At 37.2% G+C, this 20,775-nt stretch overlaps 1 protein-coding gene across 6 annotated transcripts in view; it reads right to left on the bottom strand.

Moving 5' to 3' along the window:
* TAF4B (TATA-box binding protein associated factor 4b) overlaps positions 1-20,775 on the bottom strand; it is a 186,594-nt gene that overhangs the window by 104,382 nt on the left and 61,437 nt on the right. For all 6 annotated transcript variants that reach the window (XM_044934732.2, XM_044934734.2, XM_044934733.2 and 3 more), the window contains exons 12-14: positions 18,419-18,544; positions 13,570-13,626; positions 2,723-2,833 (exon numbers count right to left, since the gene is read on the bottom strand). In XM_044934732.2, coding sequence (XP_044790667.2) covers positions 2,723-2,833; positions 13,570-13,626; positions 18,419-18,544 — 294 coding nt within the window. The remainder of the gene's footprint in view (positions 1-2,722; positions 2,834-13,569; positions 13,627-18,418; positions 18,545-20,775) is intronic.

Raw genomic sequence — 20,775 nt, 5'->3', positions numbered from 1 at the left:
TACATGAGGAATCTAAGTAATCAAATTACAGAATCAAAGTAGAGTGTTGCTTACCAGGGGCTGGGAAAGGGGAAGATGGGGAGTTTATTATTATTTAATGGGTATAGAGTTTCAGTTTTGCGAGATGAAAAAGTTCTGCGGGTGTGGGGTGCAGCAATGTGAATATGCTTAACACCACTGATCTGTGCACTTAAAAATGGTTGAGATGGTTAAGAAAAAAGATTCAGCAGCAATACATAAATAATCATAAACAGATAAAAATAATCTATAAACAGTAGACTGGTCCCATGCACTTATATGCAGCTACTAGCCACGTGTGCCTATTAAAATTTACATGAACTTTTTAAAGTTAAAATTTCATTTCCTCAATCACAGTAGCCATAGCTCAACTGCTCAACAGTCGTTATGTAGCTGTTGAGGGCAGCTCAGACCCCGTAAGTGTTCATCACAGGAAGTTCTATTAGATAGCACTGGGTCAGACTCAAATACATACGGGAATTTGTATTTGACACAAAACTGTCTGTGATAAAGGTGGCACAACCAATCAGTGGGGAAAGAATTATCGAGGAAACAGAGTTGGGACAGTCTGCTCGTCTGGAGAACGAGGAGGCAGAAAGGGAGTAAAGCTAAAAGCAGATCTTACCTATTATTCCGAGCAAACCCTGAATGTATCAGAGACTTATACTTTAAAGCTGAAATGATAAAAGGACTAACTCGTAGGTCTAATTATTAAGAAAGGGCTTTCCAAACACAATGGAATTCGAGAAGGACAAAAGAAAATGACTGATTTTTTTTTTTTTTAATTTAACAAAATACAAACTTTCATACGAATAAAGCCCAAACTGAAAGAAAAGTGAAGGGGGGTGTGGAGTGTTCCATTTTTTAAAATCTATTAAAAAATATTAACTTAGGGGGGAGAAAATAAATTGAAAGTGTCAATATACCCATGAAAAAATTGCTCAATTTCACTTGGAATTTAAACACTATTAAAAATTGCACTTCCCGTCATTGGATGGAAAAGATTATCCCCAGGGTTAATGACTGTGTGGAAAAACAGGCATGAATGGATGCAAAACCTGATACAAATCATTCAGGGGGCAATTTAAAAATATTTATCAAAAGTGAAAAGCAACAAATAATTTATGGGTAAAATGATACTGAATCTAGGATTGTGTTGAAAATAAGCTGAGGAGTAAAAAACTTACCTGAGACAGTTGGTGCAGATATAAATAAAACAAAATTTGGCATAAAATGATAGTAGTTGCATGGGGATGGTAAGTATGTAGGGGATTCATTATACTACTCTATCTTTGAATATGTTTTAATTTTTTCAAAATTGTTCCTATCATGCACTCTTTAACCCAGGACTTTCATTTTTAGGAATTTAGCTTATAGATACACTGAACAAGTACAACAGTGGAAGTACAAGGACACTCTCTGAGGTAATAGAAGCATCTGGAAACAACCTAAATTTCCATTAGAGAACTGGCTGAATAAATTGTTTATCTAAACAAAGTGATGTGACATACCTTTAAAAAAAAAATGGAGGTAAATTATATGAGAGAGATTATGGAAAAGGGGAAAAGTATCAAGAGCAAAACAAAAGATACAATTTGATTGCATTTGGTAAAAACAAAATCAAATGTGAATTTGTGAAGGCACATGAGATACACGTCTATATTCATAATAAATTCTATAAGAATATGTGAGAATCTGAACGGTGGTTACATCTGGTTGGGCAGGGGATGGGGGACTAGAAATCTGGGAGGGGGAAACTCATCTTTTTCAAACATTTTTATACTATGAATTTTTTTGCATGTGAACGTATTATATCCATTACATTTTTATTAATAAAAAGAACTAGACTTTTAAAATCTTTCCTCTATAGAGATGACTATCATTCATCAGGAACTGTTAATGTTTTGGGTCAGCTGGGAAGAGCCTGTCCCAGAGCACATTTAAGTTTTATACAGCAGAACAGAGGAGCCACAGTTTCTTTATTACTGACCCAACTCAGGGCTCTTTCTCATTCTTTTATCTTAGCCCCAATGACCAATCTGAAAATCTAGCATTATAGATTAATTAATCTAGAATAACTGCTCTAAAGATGTAAGATCCTTCCTTGGTGTTAATCAAACAATTAATGATATTTACTGAATATATATTAATATGTACCTGGTCCTGTGGGAGATTCAAAGGAAAAGGATTACAGTCTTGCTCAAGAAGTTCATAATCTCTCATAATAAACCGAAGAGAAAATACTCATGTGAGGAGCAGAGAACAGTTAATGCCATGCAAACACATTACATGCCGAGAAAAAGAGAAGTTAGTGTGGGTATGCAGAATCAAGGTCATGGTAGAAAAAAGAGGGCAGACTTGATCTTAACAGATGAGCTGGATTTAGACACCAAGCGAGGAGAAAATTATATAAAACTGCCTGGAAGAATGTACAGGAAAAAACTGAGATAGTGAAACTCAGTATGACCAGTGGTGGGGGACGGGAAGAAGTATAAAACAAGTAGTAAGTTGGAGGAAAGTTCAAGGTGATACATATTTTTACGAACAAGCAAAAATTAAGATTTTATAAAATAGGCAAAGGAGAGCTTTAACAAGCATTTGGCAGCAATAGTGTGCAAGGCAGAGTAAATTATCTGCATTCTTTGCTTCCTTTAGGCCTGCTTTTTTGACATGACAAATAAAAGGACAAACTTTGTTTCCATACCTCACTTCCAGACCCGGACTCGAGTGGTCTCTTCTTCCTTGGTCCAATAGCTGCAAGAGCTGTGAGATTAGCATCTCTCTGCTGTATCTGTGCGAGCTCCAACTGTTGTAACTAGAAGACAGAATTAAAAAAAAAAAAAAAAAATCGGTGTTTACACACAGCCATGCTCAGAGAGGGGAAAGAAACTGACCAGTAAGCCCACTTCTCTATTCTTTCCCAAATACGTGACAGTGCAAAATAAATATCATATCAAAATAAGTATCAGATTTCCCTAACAGCCAAGTGTAATCATATTCTGATTCCTTTCCTCTGATAAAGTCCTTAGTCCTGAATCTCTAAACAGAAGAGGCAGAATTTAGGTAAGGAAGAAGTATAGAATAGAATAGAAGAAAGACATCTAGAGCTTAATCTCTCCGTAAGTTTAAGCACAGATAAGAAATGCCTAAAGAGTAAGTTGAACCGTAAACTGTAGTGAAAGCGGCCAAACTACAGTCAAACTTTTCAGATTAAAAGTGCATTACAGTTGACCCTTGAACAATGAATGTGGGGTTAGAGGTGCTGACTACCTATGCAGTAGAAAATTTACATATAACTTATAGTTGGCGTTCCATATACCTTATAACTAACATATAACTAAATTAAAGAATCTGCCTGCAAGTAGGAGATGGGGTTCTAACTCTGGGTCAGGAAGACCCCCTGGAGAAGGGAATGGCTCCCCACTCCAGTATTCTTGCTTGGAGAATTCTATGGACAGAGGAGTCTGGCAAGATACAGTCTATGGGGACGCAAAGAGTTGGACATGACTGAGCAGCTAATACACAACGCATAATTAAATTTACATATAACTTATAGAGGTTTCTGCATATCTACGTATCCATTAACTCAATGAACTGCAAGTCATGTGGTACTAGGTACTCAGTGAAAAAAATATACACTTAAGTGAATCCACACAGTTCAAATCTGTGTTGTTCAAAGGTCAACTGTACTTAAAAACAGATAGTTTTTATGTATTATAGGAAATAGTTCTATATGATTTACAAAGCACTTCCTTAAAATTAATTCATTTAACCCTTATAATCACATTGAAAGGTATATATTGTTATAACATGAAAAGTATACATGTACTTTTTTTTTAAACTAAGGGAGACAGGCTTTAAAGAGGTTGGGAAAACATCATAAAGGTCACACAAATAATAAGTGATAAAAACGGAACTCAGAGACATAAAAACCTTTTCAATATATCACATTTTTTATGGATTTACTCTATATTTATCTTCACGTGAAAAATTGAAAGTGAGTCAGTACTATTTTTTGATGTACTGCTATTACTATGGTTAACCAGAATGATGAAATCTACAAGGTATAATTTTTTGATATTTGGGCACTAAGCTGTACACAGTATCTATCAAAGATGTCCTATTAAGGTAAATAATATAACTGAGAAATAAATGCATGAAACACTGCATCATTTCACCAAGGCAAGTGTCAAACGGTATTCTTTTTTTAAAAAGAAAACAAAGTAAAGAAGTCAAAATAAAATATCACTACACAGATCCTTGGGCTTTTCCAGAAGAGAAATAATGTTCAATTCCTACCAAAAATCTTGTTACTGTGGAGAAAAAGGGAGAAAGAACTAGGTAGTGATTGCTAGATAAATATTCAAACAAGATCAGACTCCAAGATAGTCAACTGAAGTAATGTACTGGGGAACCATAAATATATCCTGAGAATATTCTTCTAAAAGAGCACTAACCAAATTTTTAACACTAAAAAAAAAAAAAAAAAAAAAAAGACCAGATAAAAGCAGGAAACAGTTTGGGATGAAGTAGGCCATCTCAGAGAGATCACTTCAAATTACTTTATAATATCAAAGGAAAGACAAAGAACAAGCCAGTAAGCTATAGGTAACTGAGTCTAACAAAGCTAAAAAGTTAGACTTAACTGAAGAAAATGAACTAGGAACCACTTCCCTTTTACTCCACAAATCACAGGGCAGAAATCCGTCCTTTAAACTATGTATTTACATATATATAAACTGTTAGAAGGAGAAGGCAATGGCACCCCACTCCAGTACTCTTGCCTGGAAAATCCCAGGGACGGGGGAGCCTGGTGGGCTGCCGTCCATGGGGTTGCACAGAGTCGGACACGGCTGAAGTGACTTAGAAGCAGCAGCAGCAGCAGCAAACTGTTAGAAAACTATTTTCGGGAGTTGTAAACTATCTTTTGTTGAGGCTGGTCTTTTAAATAAAATATACAGTTTTAGAGTCTGACGCTGTCACAATACAGAACTTCAGGGTGAAAAAATACAATTTTAGCTAATCTACCTGCAGCACAAATCAAATAACAAGCTATATTTTAAAGTCATTCCCTGTAGAGAAATGGTATCTGCAAGACAGTCACATCAAACAGGTTTAAAATTGACCTCTGTCATCAGATTCTTCTCCCTATAAAGTAAAATATTTTCTCTCTGCAAATTATACTTTGGTTTTCAGAAATCTCACACACAATGGTTTAGAAAATTTTGCAAAACTCTTAACAAAAATAGAAACTGACTATAGTTTGGTGGGTCCTGTATTTACAATAAACTTTCTTAAACTCAATATATCATGGCCAGCACAATACACTGTGGATGAAGACATGTAAACTTCCTGTGTGATAAAAGCAGTCACTGAATTAGAGGTTTCCTAGTGGAAACAAGATTGCAAGTGACATAATTATTTACACAGAAAATTTCAAGGTAGTTATAAAAAAAAACAAAAAAAGAACTTCCCAGGACTAATAAAGAGATTAAGCAAGGCTACAAGATGCAAGTCAATACACATAATAATCACATTTCTAAATACCATTAAGGTAAAGTCAGAAACTTAAATTTTTAAAAATGCCGCTTAAAATGGCTTTCCCCGAATGAAGTAAGTATAAATCTAATACATACAGATACTTGTATGCTATAAACCACAAGACACAGATGAAAGAAATAAAAGAAAAAAACATAAATGGAGAGATACACTGTGTTCATGGACTGTAAGATTTAACAATCCATGGATTGTAAGAAAAAGTAAAGGTTCAATTCTCTCCAAACTGACCTTCAAACAACGTAATTCCAATAAAAATTTTTTTGTAGATATGTATAAGTTGATAGTAAAATTTATATGGAAAGTGAAATCAGAAGCTAAATCAATTATGGGGGGGGGGGAAGGGAATAAAACTGGAAGAATTACACCATGCAATTTTAAGAATTACTTATATAAGGCTCTACTAACCAAAATAATGTGGTATTGACAAAGGAATGGGCACAGGATAGGGAATCGAGAAACAGATTCACGTAAACATGGCCAGTTTATTTTTGACCAAGGTGAAAAACAACTCAATTGAGAAAGCAGTTATTTCAACAAATTGAGCAACTGAACATTCACAGGCAAAAAAAAAAAAAAAGAAAAAAAAAATGAACCTTGAACCTCACACATTATACAAAAATTAACCTCAAAACGTTAAGATCTAAATTTTTAACAAAAAGTATAAGGAAAAGCTTTCATGATTTATGGCCCAGCAAAGAATTCTCAGCCACTGACAGCCAAAGCAGGTCTATTTTTTTTTTTTTTTGATATCAGATCAGATCAGATCAGATCAGTCGCTCAGTCGTGTCCAACTCTTTGCGACCCCATGAATCGCAGCATGCCAGGCCTCCCTGTCCATCACCAACTCCCGGAGTTCACTCAGACTCACGTCCATCGAGTCAGTGATGCTATCCAGCCATCTTGTCCTCTGTCGTCCCCTTCTCCTCTTGCCCCCAATCCCTCCCAGCATCAGAGTCTTTTCCAATGAGTCAACTCTTCACATGAGGTGGCCAAAGTACTGGAGTTTCAGCTTTAGCATCATTCCTCCCAAAGAAATCCCAGGGCTGATCTCCTTCACAATGGACCGGTTGGATCTCCTTGCAGTCCAAGGGACTCTCAAGAGTCTTCTCCAAAACCACACTTCAAAAGCATCAATTCTTCAGTGCTCAGCCTTCTTCACAGTCCAACTCTCACATCCATGACCACAGGAAAAACCATAGCCTTGACTAGATGGACCTTTGTTGGCAAAGTAATGTCTCTGCTTTGAATATGCTATCTAGGTTGGTCATAACTTTCCTTCCAAGGAGTAAGCGTCTTTTAATTTCATGGCTGCAGTCACCATCTGCAGTGATTTTGGAGCCCAGAAAAATAAAGTCTGACACTGTTTCCACTGTTTCCCCATCTATTTCCCATGAAGTGATGGGACCGGATGCCATGATCTTCCTTCTCTGAATGTTGAGCTTTAAGCCAACTTTTTCACTCTCCACTTTCACTTTCATCAAGAGCCTTTTTAGTTCCTCTTCACTTTCTGCCGTAAGGGTGGTGTCATCTGCATATGTGAGGTTATTGATATTTCTCCCAGCAATCTTGATTCTAGCTTGTGTTTCTTCCAGTCCGCGTTTCTCATGATGTACTCTGCATATAGGTTAAATAAACAGGGTGACAATATACAGCCTTGACGTACTCCTTTTCCTATTTGGAACCAGTCTGTTGTTCCATGTCCAGTTCTAACTGTTGCTTCCTGACCTGCATACAGGTTTCTCAAGAGGCAGGTGAGATGGTCTGATATTCCCATCTCTTTCAGAATTTTCCACAGTTTATTGTGATCCACACAGTCAAAGCCTTTGGCGTACTAATTTTTGAATACTGAACCAGATTTGCCTTGCTGGGATAATCGCTTCTTGGTCAAGATACATTATTTTTAGGTATCACTAGATTCGTTTTGCTAATATTTTGGTTAAGATGTTTACACTTATGTTCATGAGGCATATTGATCTATACTGTTGGCTGGTATGCAGATTAGGTCAGGGTCACATATGACAAGCGTGTAGCTCAAGTGGGAACAAGAAATAAACAGAAGAATATGGGGTTGCTTTCCTGAGCTCCTCCCTTTCTACGTCCTTTTCCCAGTAATTCCTGGTTCCTTGGGGCTCACTCCTCTTTTTGTCTCTCTGGCTATAAGGCTGGGGCTTTAGTTACTCCTCTTGGCCATGTAGTTCTGTGACTGTGTCCATGTCTAGGATCAAGCAGCAAGTATGAAAACAGAAACCAAAAGCTTACTAGGCAGAATTAGAGGAGCTATCTTGCTAGTTATTAGCCTTATAATTCAACCTCACCTTTCAGGAAAATAGTATATTCCACATAATCTCAACTGGACACTTTCCCCCTTACACTCAAACACAGTTCTTTATATACTATTGAAAAGAAATATAATGTACTATATTGATATAAGATTAAGAACTTTTTCCCCAGTTCTTACTCTTATTTTCTTTTTTTATTCTCAACCTCTGGAAGGAAACCACTCCCCCAACACACACATACAAAATTGGTATGTTAGTTAGTTTTTAGAAACAGACATATCCATGGTCAATCTCAGGCTTATATTTAAAAGCCTGATGGCATCTTTCTTAAAGGTCTCCATAGCTAATGTTTTTAAGCTACTGGTTTTCCCTCTAATACCTCACCTTTCCCTAAATTATGACAGCTTTATAATACAAGCAGAGTATGTATTGTCACATTCATTTTAAATACAAGAAAATGGGTAAGTTCAAAGAGGTCAAGTGATTTTCCCACAGTGAAATCGAGACAATGGTAGACTGAATCTAGCATCCAAGACTCCTGACTCCTACCTCAATGCTCCCTCCGCTATAATACATACATTTTCCCACAAAAGGAAAACATGTCTCTCAAGACACACAGATCCCATATTCAAAATTAAAGATGCATACTCCCTTCTGAAGAAGCTCTAAATAAAAAATAAAATGTCATCTTTTTTACGTACACCAATCCAGAGATACAACCAAAAATGTCTCTTGTGAAAATACCCATTAAAAAACCTACTGTAGCATTCCTGTGTCCAAAAGAACCAAGTGAATGGTAACTGGATGGGGCCTGAACTGTGCCAATTCTCAGATTCCCCAAATCACAGTATTTAATTTAACCTTCTATGACTATAGAGTCAATGGAAAAAGAAAAGTGATAAGATTTTAAAGGCTACCTTCTTTCTCCTCCTGGACCAAGGATTATAAGTGTGGTCTCCAGAGCAGCAGCAGCAATTGCAAAATCAGTGGAAATTGGTCAGAAATGTGAATTCTCAGGCTTCACCCAGGCCTGCTGTATCATAGGTGCCTGGGACCCAGCAATCTGTGTTTTAACAAGTCCTCCGGATAATTCTTATGTATACCTGAGTTTGAGAACCACTTAGACTACCAATGCTTTGAAACATGGCAATTCTGTTTCTCTGCTATGTCTACAAGTTCTTTATAACTTGTCATTTTAAGAACACCTTCTCCATACTACATTAATTTGATTGCTAGAATGTACTTTTAATGACAAATTTCATTTTGCCCTGTTCAGTGTTCCCTGAATTTTGGCTCCTGTAGAACTAGCATAAAGTTTAAACACAAGCTGCTATAATTGAACAGTTAGCCTTCACCATCACATTTCATTGACTCCATATCTTTTAAAATTTCATTATAAAAAAGTCCCTTACCCTTCTTGTACCTAAATAATATATTTTCTAATCAGTAATGAGTCTTATGAGTCAATATTCTATTTATTGTACAATAATGTTTTATGGAGAATTGTATTTCTTATAGTTCTTATATCTTATACAAACAAAAACCCCAAGTACTTCAGGGTACTGTTATGCATTTTAATCATTTAATACTTATTTTTGTAGTTTCTAGAGGTAGCACTGTGAGACTAATGTGCCAGTAGCTACATGTCTTGCATTCCTTTTTCTTTCTTCTATTGTCTGATAACAAATGAAAATGGGAATGCTAGGAATTGTTATACAGAAAATGAATTCTTTGTCTCACTCTGCACAGATGTACTGAACTCACATTCCCACAGGAGAAAGAAGATATTTAAAAGGAAATAAGGGTCACAATATATATAACAAATGTTTAAGGAGTCAGGGTGTTTGAACTCCAAGGTCAGATGGCTTGCTCCATAGAATTCTGGATGATGTGGTAAGAAAGGAAAACACTGAAGGCTAGATGGTAATCTATTGGACGCACAGCACACATTTCAGACAAGTCTGCGGATGCACTGAACAAAAATGCTCCTGCTTGTTTGAAGTCACAATCTGGCAATTAGTAATCTATTTAAAACCTTTCACAAATGGACAGTAAAATGGAAGAATGTCAGTACTTACATTTTTGTAAAAGTATCTAAGGGAATAAAAAAGCCATCACAATTTAAAAGTGACCATATTTAAAATATAAAGTTGCAAAAAAAAGAGAGGACACATATAATGATGTTTTTCTAGGAAAAAATAGAAAACAGGAAAAAGATGGCCCCGAAGTTGGAATTAGCATTCAAGAGGGAAGGGATATAGGGATATATGTATTCCTATGGCTGATTTGCATCGTTGTATGGCAGACACCCATACAACACTGTAAAGCAACTATCCTCCAATAAAAATAAATTTAAAGAAAGTTTGATATCCACAGTCATTTTAGCCAGACAACAAGGTTTTCAAATAGACAGATAACCTGTCAGGTCAATAAGAACAGAATGTAGCAGGAGCTACTTCACTGGATTGAGATTAAGCTGAAGGCAAACCCAAAGGCAGACTACTTTATTTTTACTTGGCTGCACTGGATCTTAGTTGGGGCATGTGAGATCTAGTTTCCCCAACCAGGGATCAATCCCAGGCCCCCGGCAATGGGAGCGCAGGATCTTAGCTACTGGACCACCAGGGAAGTACCCAGTTTACTCTTTTTTAATGTGCTGAATGAGAATGACAAAATTGGAAGAAGTCAACTGGAAGGATGAAAAGAAATTAGACACCTTTATAAAAACCTGCTCAATTGAACACAGTTTGTCAAGAAGGAATGCACAGATTCTAAAACTGTATTAGAGACAAGAAAACCAAGGGGAGAAATGACCAAGATCAAAACTCTAGCCCTTAACAGCTAAAAGCAATCATGAAGTATAAGCCTATGTACAAAGGGGACTCAAGCTGTGCTTTAATATTTATATGACAGACATCATTGCTGAAACATTTCTCAGGATCAATAAAGCCTACAGCTTCTTTAAATAGTTCTTTGGAGTTCTATATTTGTAAGATATGGTCATTAATCTATTTCCTGTGCCCAGCTTGGTAGGTAGGTAATTACCTGGAAAAGGAGAGCAAAGCAGTTTTAATTGAGAAACTGGAAGGCATCTGTACTAATTTTCGTGACTGGACAGTGAAAACTTCCTAAACAGCCAAATACCAAAACATTACAAACCAAAGCTTTATAGTTTATACCAGTGTGATAACAATTAGCACATTCCGAATGATAACCTTACAAATGACCATATAACAATTCAACTCTATAAGACAGGGTCAATGATTATTGCAACCAAACAAAATATGGTGTTTTGCTATATTTAAAATGGATAAACAATAAGGACCTAGTGAAGAGCACATGGAACTCTGTTATGTGGTAGCCTGGATGCAAGAGGAGTTGGGGGAAGATGGATACATGTTTATGTATAGCTGAGTCTCTTTGCTGTCCACTGAAACTATCACAACATTGTTAACTGGCTATATCACCAATACAAAATAAAAGTTTTTTCTTAAAAAAATATGGTATATTTGATTCTGAACTAGAGGCCCTAAGAATATTAGTTATCAAGAGTTCTAGGGGGCAAAGGGATGACAAAAATGACAATATTTTACTTTTATTAAACATTTGCAACAAATACAGGGTGGCCTTGTTCTTGGAACCGGGCCAATGTATCTGATTCTTTTTTTAATCAAAGAGGATTTAGAATAGCAAGCAACCAGAAAATCTTCCAAATATTTTGGAAAGAAAATATATGGTATTTTAAATCTTGCTAGGAAAAAGAAATGAATGGAGCTACGAAAAGAGTGGGAAGAAAAAATAACAAGTTTGCCACCACCTGCTCTCATGGAGAAGTTTTTTTCTCCTTCATATTTGCTCTTAGACTTTTTTTTGAAAAATCCTATCCAACTATTCATCCCTCAGGGAATTTAAAACACACACACACACACACACACACACACAATTAAAAGAAAAACCAACCAACCAACCAAAACCACTCCATATAAATTTGAAGGAAAATGTAATCTACTCATCCAGAGGTTTGAAGGTTTATAAAGGAAGAAAAGACAGGATAAGGCCTTTAATGATAAAAGGGTAAGATTTCTGATACATATTTTCCAAAAGTGGCTGGAATTGGAAGCAAGATAAGCACCTAATCAGTCCTTAATGAAAACAAAGAGGACCACTCATGATTCAAAGCAACCACAGGGTGCCCATCGCCACAGAATCCACCATCAAGCCAGGCTTGCTGAAAGGGTATAGGTATAGTTCTTGTGGTTCCTTTTTTCAGGTGATATTTTTAGGTAAATTTTCCACTGGAAAGAAACGAGTACCAGAAATCTTTTTGTTGTTGAAATACAATGATTCTGGTTTCAAATCATTTTTAACGTTCTTTCATAGTTCTCTTCGCCCCAATCCAGAAACTCCTCCATCCAGAGTTCACGTTTTCTTCCTTTTCTGTTTTAGTGAACACACACCACATTGATTGTAAGGATCTTACTAGATTTCCATTTGTTTTGCCTCAGTTCCTACATTAATCCAAACAATAAGGGCCCTTAAAACATTCATAAATAACCTGCTGCTGCTGGCACCTAGGAGCTGAGTGCAGCAATGTTAAGCAACAACAAATTTCATAGTTCAAGAGGCACAGTTAAGGAAAAAGGTTGCTCAGGAAATCACTCTTATTTAGCACAAAGATCCTTAAAAATTGCATGAAATCAGTCAAGTAACTATAGAAACCAATTTCTTCAGCTCCATATCACACGTCTCACACCTCAATTGTCTTTATTATCGTCTGCTGTCAGATCCTTAATCAGAAATGTGAACAGGCTTGATGATTTATTCAGCAGGGAAAAGAAATCTGTAGGTCAAGTGAAAAATTTCACACACACACACACTCACCCACCCATCCACCCACCCACCCATCCACACACACCCCATCTTCAACCTTAGGTACTTTCATTTCCTTCTGTTCTCAGCAGCTCTGGGGGCAACTCCAGTGAGATCCAATATTAAGGCTCAATTAAAATAAGCTCCAATTAGTGGAGCTTTTTTCTCTGGGGCTAGAAAAGTCAGGAAATGGATATTGGGAAATGTAAAAAGTCAGCTACTGAGAGGAGGCTGCAGACATAAATGAACTTATTTGTTGATTTCTACAGTTGCTATGCAGAGGCCTCTGGGAGTAAAAGCTTAACCAGTCTAAGCTATAAACTAAAACCCCTGCAGCTAAACATGAACTGTGAGAAACAAGGGCTCCATTCCAGAACAGAAAACTGCTGGGCCCAGAAAATTAAAAGCCAGAGGCGTTTTCCATTTAAAACTAAATCCCAGTACCACCTCCCAGCCAAAGAATTATAAGCAGTATCAGATTTACAAAACGAACAATTACCCTGGAAAAATGTAGCCTATTGTACAGTCCCAGATGCTAAATCTCAGAAGTTTCTTTTTTTCTTTTTTTTTTAATCCCACATTATATTCCTCCAACTGGGCTGCTGGAGTTTACAAAGAGCCATTTCTAGACAGGCCTAAGCCTTGAAAATAAATTTTAAAAAGAGAGCACATAACTCATTGACCTCATTTGAAGCACTGCCCTTGCCTTCAGCAGTTCCTGTCCTTCCCCAAGGCTTCGGCAAATGGTATGCAACAGCAAAATAAACCCTGACCTAATTGCCAGGAGAAAGCTGCCAACCTTCCCTCCAACACAAAGACAAGCATGGTAACTTGAAAGTCCTACCTCTTTGGCTTTCTGCTTTAATCTCAGCTGTTCTGGATCTTCTTTATTGGAACGACTCTATCAAAGGAAAAGAAAATTTTAATAGAAATTACTAGCATCTAAACACCATAGTTGCCGTTAAATATTTAATAAATGACAATTTTCTCTTGTGATTGAAAACCTTAGCTCTGGGGGAAAATGCCTCAATCCAGTCCCGTGCTCCCCCTACCTCCTCCCACCTCATCATCTGGGCTGGCTGCTGCAGTTCTAGCCTGGAGGAAGTTTATACAGAAAATGATGCTAACAATGTCGGTCAGGTCCAGTTGAGGCATGACGTTGTTCTTGTTGGAACACTAAAAACTTAAAAATGGATGGTACAGAGGAAGGCAAGCAAAGGAGGATAACTGTTGGCTTAAATGAATGAAAACAATCAACACTGGCTAATCCTCAGGTGAAGCCATTTTGGTAAAACATATGGTATTTCAAAGACTATTAAAATCAAGAAACTGATGGACTTTGAACTGAATTTCTCTCTCTTCAAAAGTGTGATTTTTAAGAATTAAGGAAAAAATAAATCCCAGTGTTTTCACTAGAGTATGTTATCTTCTTTGGATTCTCTATTGCACTTAGTTGAATGCTCTGCCCAAGTAAAAGTTCAAAAACTGTTTATTGAATGTTTCTTTCCATGCTAATTCAGTTCAACATTCCAAAAATGAATAATTTTAGAAGACTGCTATAAGAGGAGAGCTACCTTCTACATGTAATGCTATGATGGATCAAAAGGTAAGGAAGGAACTTTATTTTTGACACCTTGGACATTTGTCTGCTGAAAAAGACACTACGGACAGGTGTATCCTTTTTCTCATTCCAAAATTACCTAATTCCTTATAAATCTGAATATTTATTCTAAAAAATGAAACATTAGCTAACTAAAGATAGGCTAACAAAATAAAAGCTAAATGTATTTTCCTAATTTAATAGAATTTTGTTAAAGGAAAATACTAGAATCTGTTTAGATGTGAGTGCCTTCCAATTTTGAACACCTTAATACTTACATAAGATTCTATTCAAAGTAATTTTTTCTTCATTTTGTGTCAATCTAATAGAACAACTTCACTCCAACTGAAACTAAGAAAACTCCTTTATTATTATATCTAAGTTAGGAGAGAATGAGAATGTGTATGTATGTATTCACACAAAAACATGTGTATATGTGTGCATGTACATGTTTGTGTATATAATGCTTTGCCTCAGTATAAAACGGGCACATTTTCTTATCAAGTTTTTGTGAGTCAACCAACATTTACTGACTACCCACAGTATGTATCCTACTTGACTTGTCACTGTTCTAGGCCTTGGAGATACAGAAATGAGATGACAAGACAAAGTCCCTGCCTAAGAAGATAAAAATAATAAAATTCACAGAAATTAAACACAGCTGTGAAACAAAATATTTACGATGGGGAAAAATAAAAAATGGCTGAGAATGGTAAGTGCTATAAAGAAAACAGGATCATGTGATAGGAAGCAGGGAGTACTTCTACAGCGAGAATGGGACGGAATCCATCGCTAAGGAGTGAAAACTGAGTGGAGATCTGAATGACAAGCAGGAGGCAGCCACACAAAGATGTGAGGGAAAACGCCCCAAGCAGAAGGCAGAAGTCACTGCAGAAGCCAAAAAATGGGAATCTGGTTGGCACACTTGAGGGAAAAAGGAGGCTGCTGTGGCTGGATACCAGGGGCCGCCTTGCAGGCCATGGTAAGGAGTTGGGGTTTGATTCTTGTTATAAGAAAAAGCCACTGGAGGATTTGGAGCACAGGTGTGCGATGCCACCGACAAGACACTTTTGAAAGGCCCCTGGAGGCCGTGTACAGGGTGCGCTGAAGGGGCCCAAGACTGGAGGCACAGGAACACAGAGCAATTAGGAGGCTGTTCTAAGACAACTGTTGTGAATACAAGACTGGGACAGAGATGAGGATGACTTGCGCCGGCATCAGAGCAGAGAAGGTGACAGTAAATAATTAGATTGAAACATATGTTGGGGGCAGAGCCAACCACATTTACAGAAGGACTGGACACAGGGTGTGGAGTAAAGAGAGGAGTCAGGGATGACGCCTAGGACTGTGGTCTAAGTAACTGGAAGGATGATAGTTCCAACTTTCCGAGAAGGTCAAAACTGCACTAGATCTGGGGAAGGGAACTCAGTGATCAGTTTTGGATGCCTCATCAGTAGTCTAGGATACAAACCTAGAGAGCAATGAAAGGTCACTGTGACTGGAGCTGAATGAGCGAAGAAGGGAAAATCACGAGGCAAGGTCAGAGAGGGAGGTGGGTGCCTCTTAAAATTTGGTAAGAAGTTTGGATTTTAATTTAAGTGCAAGGGGAAGCCACTGAAGGAATTTTATGCAACAGAGACACACACATGATTTGTTATGAAAACATTATCCTGACAACAGTATGAAAAATGGATTGTAGAAAGAAAAGGATCTTAGAAGATATTATAGATGTTCAAGGGCAAGATGACTTAGAGTGGTGACAACAGTGATGAAGACAGGGAGATGGATGCATTTTGGGAACTGAATAGGAAGTGATTGGATGCAGGACAAGAAGAGAGGAAAGGAGTTAACAATGCCGTCCTAGGGTTCTTGGCTTGAACATCTGGGTGAGTAACAATGTCATCTACTGGGTAAGAAAACCTGCAAGACTACAAGGTGAAAAGAAGGGAAAGTGAGAGCAAATATAATATACTACTTCCAATAAGAACTAAACAAGTATTTAATAGTTTATAACCTTGTTTACAGCATAGTAATTGGAAGTAAAATCCCAATAAACCACCTCGTTACAGAGGCTGCATGCTTGCTTAAAATACTCACAGGCTCAGGAAAGAGCATCTGCCTGTCCCAGCTGCCTTTCCCAGTGCAAGAGGGGTCAAAAATGGGGACTGAGATTGTGGGCAGTGAGAAGCTGCTCAGTCACACAGCTTTGGTGCACCCTGACACATGAAGGTGTAGACCAGAGGCCAAGAAAGAAGGGAGATGAAGGGCTGTGGAGGCTCGCCAAGGCATGGGCCAGCAAGCATGGCAGCCAATTACATGGGCCATGAAATGAGGGTAGGGATAACAGTGGTAGCAGACAGAAGAGTCAGTCAACATGGCTGCTTGAAAGATTAGTTACATTGATCAAATAAGTAAATAGCAAATATAAGTAAATATATCAAGGATAATGAGAGCCAAGTTTCTGACTACAGAGTAAATACTTATAAACATGGAAAGGTTAAGGGTAGGAAGAATCCTAAGATATAAAATAGTGTCAAAGGTATTCATATAAAAAATTATAGTTTTATAATATAAATTTATGGCTTTATAACATACACACATAGAAAAATACTTATTGATCTGTGTGTGTTTATATGCATATGTGCACATATACACATACCATACATATACTTCCTACCTCTGTCTATTTGACAGGGTCTACATGTAATAATACCCTTTGAGCAAGGGGCACATGGTAGGCTCTAATCTTGTTTCTGGGCATCATCCTCAACTGAAAAAATATAGGCTTCCTGGGAGAAATGACTGATTCTATGGCTGGGGAGGATGAATGAAAGCTGGGCCTGGAGTATCTTGTGCCTGAAAGTAAGGACATGTTCAATGAATGATGTTAGTAAGACAAAAGGACAGAGGTGCCAGCTGGAAGGGTCTCCCACTCAAGAGATCTGAGCATCAGAATAAATCATGACAATAACAGGTTACAACCTGTTGAATCAAACAGAAATCTGAGAGGCCATACTGATAAAAATGAGTGAATGAATGAGAGAAAGAAAAGCTCTTCCATAGAAGACAGTACTAACAAATGTGGAAGACGTGACAAGAATAAAGAATCGCCATTTGGCAGCCATCGTAGATGTAGCTGATTCATAGATATCATCTATAGATGCTAATGTTGCTAAGTGGAGTTTGATAACGTATGGGATTATTGGTATAATCCTATAATACCTTTCTACAAAAAACTAATTGATTACAAAGGGGAAAAGGGCAAGTTTAAAATAGAGAGAACTGATCAAGGTTGCCTTTTGAAAGAATCAGCTGAGAAGAACGCAGCATCATTTCTATGTATGTATAACCACCAAGAATGCATGACCTAAATCAAATCACGAGGAAACACAAGATAAACTCTGGTTCAGAGTCACCTACAGAAGGAAAGGCCTGTACTCTTGAAACCTGTCAAAGACATGAAAGGAAAAGGGTGAGGCGATCTGAAAGAAGGAGTCTGAAAAGAGACGACAACTGAACAGACACATATAGCTGAACGGGAAAATGGACCTTGAAGGAAAAAGATTTGAGGCAGCCGGTGAAAGCTGGCTGGGGTCTAAGGATTTAGATGGTCGTGTCATATCAGTCACATCCTGACTTGGAAGGTTATACAGAAGAATGTCCCTAATTTTCCAAACACATGCTACAATGTTCAGGAGTGATGATGAGATGTCATGTCTAAAGCTTGCTTTCAAAGGTTCAGAGAAAGACTAGAGAAAACAGTACGAGAAACCTCTGAATTGAGAAAGAACAGAAGAAAAGAATAATGATGATGGGAGTGTGTACCTGTTTCCAGAAACAGTGGAGATGGAGCAAGTACACTAAAATCTTAAAAATGGGAACCTCAACTGAAAAGGAGATGTGTTGTTCTGGCAACCTTTCTGTAAGTATGGGATGATTTCAAAATAAATAAACTTTTAAAAACTATTCCATTTTAAGAAATCCTTCAGAGACATCTAATGGCCTAACAAAACCAAGACAGTCAACCAATGATAAAGCTGATTCTGACCTCCTTGCCAGGCCATGTTCACTCATAAATCACACAGGATCTTACCTTGGCTGCTTTAAGTAACATTTCTCTTTCTTCTAAATCCTTTCTCTGCTTCTCCAGTTGATCTAGCTTTTCAAGAAATTTGAGCTGTGATCTGGTGTCATTAGACAGGATGTAATTTTCACTTGCCTGGGGGAAAAAAAAGTCTTCTGATGATCCAAAGCAACACATTCTACATTAGGTCTTGTTATAAATCAACTAAAGACAGTTACACCAAGATACATAGGGAGGTAAATTTTTAGGACGTAATATTTTATTTATGCTAAATGAACAACAAAGCAAGTATGTTAACCATTCTTAAAATCTGAGAGGCAATTTAAAAAGAAGTTTGAAAATCTCTCAGTCACGTCCAACTGTTTGAAATCCCACGGACTGTAGCCCGCCAGGCTTCTCTGTCTATGGAAGTCTCCAGGCAAGAATACTGGGGTGAGTTGCCATTCCCTCCTGCAGTGGATCTTGCTGACCCAAGAATGGAATCTGGGTCTCCTGAATTGCAGGCAGATTCTTTACTGTCTGAACCACTAAGGAAGCCCTCATTCTTAAAATGTGAGAGGCGATTAAGCAAAAATTTCAAAGAGCTTTCCTAGTAAGCTTCATCCAGAGGGGAGGAAAAAGGAATTAAGCCCAGCGGATCCTGATAGTAGGAATAGAAAGCAAAAGAGTGTATTGTTTACCTTCCAGCAGATCCTGATAGTAGGAATAGAAAGCAAAAGAGTGTATTGTTTACCTATCATCTAAATCTTTTTAGTTAAACTACTGTCAATCTCATCAGACTTTAATGATTAATTAAATCTTAGGCCCATAAAAGATAAAAAAAAATAATCACCTCCCCGAAAAATATACCAAAGATGAAAGTTATCACCTTTGCTTCTATTGCTGAATTGGTCTAACTTTGACAAACAAATGCAACTTCTATCAAAAGACAACATAAGATCAAATGGCAAACATTAAAATCCTAAACCCTGTTGTGAGGATTTCCTTAAGCTATGGACTTGGGCAGAAACTTCCATAAATTAGAGTCATAACAAGAAGTGTAATTATTCATCTTCAATGTTCCATAAAAGGATAAAGTTTACAGTTTCATTTATTCTGATATGCTAAAGTATAAAACAGTGCTTTACAATCTAAATACTTTATTTTCTTCATCTGATAATGACCACCCATCTCTCTTAATATTAATACATATATGCTTGTTGGGGTGGGGGGTGACTTCCTGCCATCTATTCATCTCAGTAATTCAGACATCTAAGCTATAGGAGGGAGACTGTGTAACAGGAAAACTGAATGTTTTTAAACATTTAGTCCAACAGTCAGTGCCTGGCTTTGAAATCTGGTTACCGTACCATTCCCATCTTTGTTTTATCCCATGCTCATGGCTGATTCAATTAACTGGGACTGAGAGATTTCATATGCCCAAGATTCTTTTTAAATTAAATTTTTATTGTTGGTATTTAACCAGATCAAAGGAGTATTACATAGTATAACGAACAAGGATGTATTAGTGCTACTTATTTTACTTTGTGTTTAATACAAAGAATTCTCAAATGTTTTTTAAAGTTAAATAATACAAGATAGAATATGGAATACATTATGGGCCAACCATACAGGCATAAACAAAATAACCAGTGGTTTCTTAAATACTTCATTTTTACCATTTTTGTGTTCATACACTCTGAAGATAGTTTACTGAGAGGATTTAATTTAAAAGGACAACAAATGCTAAATTAAAAAGGGGCAAAGACTTTCTAAATTTGAACCCAATCTCATTTCCATGCTAAGATTCCTTCCCTCTCTCTCTCTCTCTCTTCCAACTCAGTGCAACTACCTCTTGCTTAATGCATCCTTCCTTTACTCTTCCAGATCCTAAACAAATGAGTGTCTTCCCTATTTCTACTGAGTCTCTAACTTAATTTAAATAACAGTAACCCCAATTTTATCATGATCCCTCCTGCCTATCCAGCTGGTCTAACTGAAGTCTTCTTGGATCACAGAGGAGGGCGGTTTAGTAATGAAAATACAAGGACTCAGACCAAATGATAACATCATCAAGTGAATCCCATCTAAAGAAAGCACTACAGCCCCTTTCAACTGGAAAACACTGAAGCTTTTCCACAGCCACCAGCACTAGAAGACTCTAATATATCTTCAGTGGGGAAAAACCTGGCAGCAAGATCAGAAGCTTTGCATCACATGTGTTTACTTTCCACCTCTTTATTTAAATTTCAATTTATGGACTATGATTAATTAGAGAATTATATCTAACCAGGTGAAAGATTATCAAAAGTAGATGGATTTCAAATCAAAAGAGATGGTGGGATTTTGCTTTTAATAAAAGTAGCTCATTGTTATGAAATTCATGG

Source organism: Bubalus bubalis, chromosome 22, assembly GCF_019923935.1.
Source record: "Bubalus bubalis isolate 160015118507 breed Murrah chromosome 22, NDDB_SH_1, whole genome shotgun sequence".
Lineage (NCBI taxonomy): Eukaryota > Metazoa > Chordata > Mammalia > Artiodactyla > Bovidae > Bubalus > Bubalus bubalis.
Note: the sequence above shows the minus strand (reverse complement) of the source record. Positions and strands in the feature narration are given on the sequence as shown.